The sequence below is a fragment of the Fragaria vesca genome, linkage group LG6, assembly GCF_000184155.1.
Source record: "Fragaria vesca subsp. vesca linkage group LG6, FraVesHawaii_1.0, whole genome shotgun sequence".
Classification (NCBI taxonomy): domain Eukaryota; kingdom Viridiplantae; phylum Streptophyta; class Magnoliopsida; order Rosales; family Rosaceae; genus Fragaria; species Fragaria vesca.
Genome location: NC_020496.1, coordinates 37,300,512 through 37,306,102, shown reverse-complemented (window position 1 = coordinate 37,306,102; position 5,591 = coordinate 37,300,512). Strand labels below are relative to the sequence as shown.

At 38.2% G+C, this 5,591-nt stretch overlaps 1 protein-coding gene across 1 annotated transcript; it reads right to left on the bottom strand.

Annotated features, from left to right (window-relative positions):
* Nucleotides 1–1,501: 1,501 nt before the first annotated feature.
* Nucleotides 1,502–2,261, bottom strand: LOC101299029 (RING finger protein 126-like). The gene is made up of 2 exons (XM_004306312.1): nucleotides 2,132–2,261; nucleotides 1,502–2,039 (listed from the first exon to the last, which is right to left on the bottom strand). The coding sequence occupies exon 2, from the start codon at nucleotides 1,976–1,978 to the stop codon at nucleotides 1,502–1,504; it is 477 nt and encodes a 158-aa protein (XP_004306360.1). The 5' UTR covers nucleotides 1,979–2,039; nucleotides 2,132–2,261.
* Nucleotides 2,262–5,591: the final 3,330 nt, after the last annotated feature.

Here is a 5,591-nt window from a genome sequence, read left to right as displayed (position 1 = left end):
CTACGTCTCTTCTCTCTCTCTCTCTCTCTCTCTCTCTCTCTCTCTCTCTCTCTCTCTCTCTCTGTGTGGTCTATTCTGCATTTCTGCTTTCAGAAACCAATAAACCATACATATGACCATAAATGTTGCTAAGATGTGGTTTCTCATTAATGTTGCTAGTTTCATAAATATATCTGATCTAGCTATTTATTCCTAGGAAGAACCTACTAAGGTACCTACAAAATGGTGAAGCACAGGCATATGGAAGAACGAACTAAACTATATTGATAACTGAAGCTCACAATAGTCACCTTACAGCCAGTAAGGTCTGGACATAATGCTCGTCTGGAATGCAATTGAGCTCCTTGGAGCTATCAAGCGGCTGCCAAAACAGAAATTTCGAAGTACAGAAATTAAATTTCTTCCCCTATTTACTTGATACCTTTCAAGATGGGAAGAAATCCACATTTTATTAATTAGTTTTTACTCCCTATTCTTTGCTAAATAAACTATTGATCATATATGTGCATGGTATACTTTCTTCACTTACAAATTGTAAGTCCCTTACAAATTAGAAAGTGTTATGTATTAGACTCAACCAAAAATCAGGAGAAGCACTTCTGATCACTTAAAAATTTGCAACATTATATGATCTCAGATTTTCATTAGACTACAGTAGCTGTAAAATTCGTCAGAAGTGCCTCATGGCTTCCTCAAATGCAACACCACAACAAAGTTATGCCACGGTAAAAGCGTCGTGAAGTTTTGCATGCCTTCACTCAAAAACATTTTGTAAAATTTGAGTTCTTGCTGTTTATGTTTGGTAGATATAACACAAAGAACTGGTCCAATCAAGTGCTTTCTAGACTATCATTAAAACGACACAAATTAGCAAACAAATAAAAATAAAAACCCAGAAGCAACCATGCCATCTGAGAAGTACTGACAGTATTATTATGCTAAAAATTTGCAGCCAGCAACCCTTCCAGGTTGTCTAGGTGCACCTATCACAAATGAATGATTTTGTTTTGCTTTATGTAGCAATCCTCCAACAAATTGCTATGGAAGTAGAGAGGATTGTGCACGAAAGATTAACAGTAACATGACTATTTGAAAAGAATCAAAGACAGGATTGAAGATCTAGACATAACAGTCTAGTGTTTTATAAATAACCTGAAACTCACATTCAATAGCCAATTCAAAGAGATGATCTTGACAGCAATATTCTAGCCTAACCTAGTGCACCTGGTTTTCCTGCAATATGGCAAATGAGGATCAAACAACAAGCAAACAAAAAGACGATGATTTCAAACCCAGAACAAGCAACTAAAAACTGTACCGACATTTTATTACAAATTAAATAAAACTAAAAAGATGAAATTGAAATACCAATGTCACTCCGAGAAGCTCGGAGACGCCTCCAGAAGAAGCAACTTAGAATTTAAATATATATAGAGTTTCAAATATTAGTAACATGCAGCAGCTAAGGAGAGAGACAGCAAGTTGTAGCACCTCAAGGCGCTCAATTGGAGTGATCATCTTCGACTGGCATTGCGTGTCGGCACAAAGGACATAGGTGACTAATCTCCATCCACTGGACAATGCAATGTACATGAAAATGGTGTGTACAGGGCAACGCCGTGATGTTGCCGACAGAAGCAGCAGCAACAAAATCCTCCAAACAAATGGGACACTCTGGCGTTTCTTTGATAACAGTATTATCATCAATTGTCACCGGCTCCAAACCCTGAATCGATGAAGTACTTGCAGGAATCAATTTGGGCGGTGCTACATGTCCATCTCCATCCCCAGATCGAGGATAGATGTTTCCATCTCCATCTCCATCTCCATCTCCATCTCCATCTCGAGAACGAGATCGAGGATAGATGTGAGTCGTGTCAAACACAACCACATCAATGCTGTTGGTGGAGACGGCCGCCGCAAGCACCGGTAACAGCTTTTGAACAACTTTTGGTTGTTCAACAAGGGGGACACCCATGCTTGTAAGAACATCTAATAATTTTCGCGCATAACGATTCGCATTCCGTGGCCGCTTGAAGCTTGAAAGAACGATGGTAACAAATTTATGAGCTATTTGAGAATGTTGTTCATAAGAAACAGGCATGCTGCGGTTAGTTTGGACGGCTCTTACCTTGTACAAATAAAGAGTGATCAGCACCTTGTCCTCGCCCAGTCCGGATGCTGGGGGGGGGGGGGGCCGTGTGTTGGTTCACTACCGTGTAGAAATAACATTCCTCTTCCATCTCCATCGCTCGCTTTTTTGTTTCCAAGATCTTCCAGGCTGAGCTACTACTTATACCAACCCTATTCTAATTCAACCAGGATTAGGATACCCTCTCTTGCTTTGCTTTGCTTGTAGGGCTGTTTCAAGGTGTGCAAGTCATACTCCAAGAGATTATGTGACTCACGCGCTACGACACCTGTTCAACTCGGGCGTGAGACTTCTAATAATTCATTTATAATTAATAACCGTGAAGATAGATTCCAACCGCTACGGCCGCCTGAGTTTCTTATTCTCAAGCCGTCTCACGTTTCTTAGCTTCATGATTGAAGATATAAAAATACTAAAACGTGAAGCAGAGATTGAAACAGACCTCGATGAATTGACAGAAAAATAATAAGAACATCAGATTTTTGACGTTGTGTAAAAACCTTAAAATAGAGTAAAAACCACAGCGGAGCACAAACTCAGAAAACGAACTCAACTAGATAAATTTGTGAATAGTCTTACAATCTCTTTGTAAACCCTAAACTATTACAAATTCCTATCTCTAGGCAGAATGTCTTCTTCTCCTTTCTTCAATGATCTTCTCTCAACACACAAGAGAATCACAATCACACACACAACAAGTTCAACTCAACACGGAACAGTTGAACTCGAACACCTTACAAAATATTGCAGCCGGAATTACTATCTCTCAAACGCTATGCATGCAAAGATAGTCTCCAAAGAATACGTGCAAAAGGTGTTCTTCCAATAGCTTATGCGTCTTCTTTTATAGATAAAGAACTTCTACTCCTTATTCACGTCTTTAACCACATTGATTTCTAATAGGTAAGTCCTTCTCCTATTACCATACAAAGACATAATAATATCATATATAAATGATATATCAAATCAAATAATAATCAGATATATATAACCTAATGTAATTAGGTTTCCTTCCTTTTCTTTTCCATGAAATCTGCTATGCAAGGAAGTCTAACATAATTGAGACTTCTCCACGTCCAAATACATTTGAATATATATAATTAGAATCAAGCAAATAAGATATTCAATGCATAAAAAATCCGAACCAAAATAGGACTTTATGACCCTCACAATTCTAGCTCGTTAAGTAAAGAACAAGACATTGAAATTTGATAACAAACTTTATTTTGTTTTGTATAGAGTGCCAACACAAATATATACTAAGAAGATATAAGTAGCTAGGGATATTCATGAATGGAACTGATGGTCACCAAACTTCGGTACATATATGGAATAGTTGGTTGCTTTACTTTCTAAGACTTTGCAGGAATGATCTACACACTGTGTTATAGATATTGTACGGTTGAGATGTGAAAATGTGACCTAAAAATGAGCAAAATAAGGAGGTCCACACTTTAATTTCAAAATGGGACATCGCTCTAGAAAGGAACACTTGGCATGGGTGAATTCTCAGAGATGTAGGTGTTCTTGGCGAGGACCGGAAGGAGCAGAAGAACCAGAGCGATGGCGGTGGACAAAACGAGACTGAAGAAGAAGGAGCAAAACGACGGCGTTTAGGGATTGGTGTTGTGAAATTGAGAGTTGAGATGTGAGGGGGAGAGTACCTGAAGAAGAAGCTGTGAGAGATGAGGAAGATCCCGAGGTGAACGATGGGACGTCGTTTGGACTTGGAGGCGTTGGGCTCAGTCTCAGGTTCAGCCATGGCCAAGGGAAGGTTGTCTCAGTCTGAGTAGTTTGTTTTGGGAAAGTGGAAGACTGGAGAGAGAGACAGAGAGAGAGAGAGAGAGAGAGAGAGAGAGAGAGAGAGAGAGAGAGAAAGAGAGAGAGGAATAGTAATGCTCGGTGGGTTTCGGGTTTTGATCCGGATTCTCTTAAATTATACTCAATTCAATAGTTAAAAGTCTTCCAAGCCAAATTCTTCGGGTTTTGGGCCTCGGGAAATTCACGACAAGACGAGAAGTAACTACAAAATTCAAGATCACTACACGTTCACGTTGAATGGAGACTATTAGTCTACATACTAATAAGACTAAAATATAGTCATTCATTCCATTATATTCAATTGTTAAGCAACTCTATATCTCGATACATGACTATAATGGGCGCACAGTTATCACTCCAACTAAATTTTGTTGACAAATTAAGGGTTTTAAAAGGAACTTACTCAAGTCTTTTACCAATGTTTTTTTGCAAGAAAGGGAAGCAACTTGTATAAGATTTTTGTCGTCGCTTAAAGATGGAGATGTTCCTCCTCGTTGATTTAGGAATAGCTAACTAGTTACACACGCGTATTTTCCTAATTCATGTAGGAATTGAAGTTCTTCTCCTCATTGATCAAGGTCCCTATATCTAGGCTGACACGAAATATATCAACCACCCTTTTCAATATCAGGATCCCTTTGCATGCCTTGAGGTATCCATATCACGCCTAAGTGGCACTAACTCTGTTAAATAATTCACTAACTTTGTTAACTCTAACTCCGTTAAGTTACTTTTTTAAAGTTAATCTCAGTTAATATATATATATATATATTTAAAATCTCTCTCTCTCTCTCTCTCTCTCTCTCTGCACGTCAGAAATTACTTAAACCCTGCTCAACAGCTACGAAGCTGACCCTAACAGTCACCTGATACCTCTGAAGTCGACACACATGATCAGAAGAAGGAGAGGACGCCGGGAAGCCTTGTCGGCATCCCCTTTCGAAATTGGTTGAAAGGGGGTTATCGAGATTAGTACAAGATTTGAGGGATTAAGGAAAATGAGATGTAAATAATGAAGAGAGGAACTCGAATATGCCAATTTCAGGCCAAGTCGTCGGGGTCGGCCGAAAACCGACAAACACAGTCATCGTCGATTTAAAGATTAAAATGAAACCACAAGGACTGAACATATGTTAACTTCAAACCACATAGACTAAACAAATTTCAATTCTACAATTTACCTTTCTACCAATTTTATTCATATTGTCATTTCTACATAAAAATAAAACTGTTAGAACGGATCAATCTCCTCCTTAAATCAGGCTATGATTAGGCTGCTACTCTTCACAACTCATAGAATCCTCAAGGGTTAATGTTATTCAATAGCTAGAGTGATTTATGTAAAATGTTATATTTTAGATTAATAGCTAGCTTGATTAGTGAGATTTGTAAATCTGCTAGACATTAGCTATAAATAGATGTATATATTACTGTAAAGCTTGTAACAGAAAACTTAATGGAAAATACATTTTTATATTTCGACATGTATCAGTTAGCCTCTAGATCCTTACCTGTGATTCTCTCTTTTTCATATTGAGTCGTCTCTTCCTCTACTCTCTCCTTGATTTCTTAATTATCAGTTTTTCTTTTGTCCCTTTTTGTGTTTTCTTACCAATTT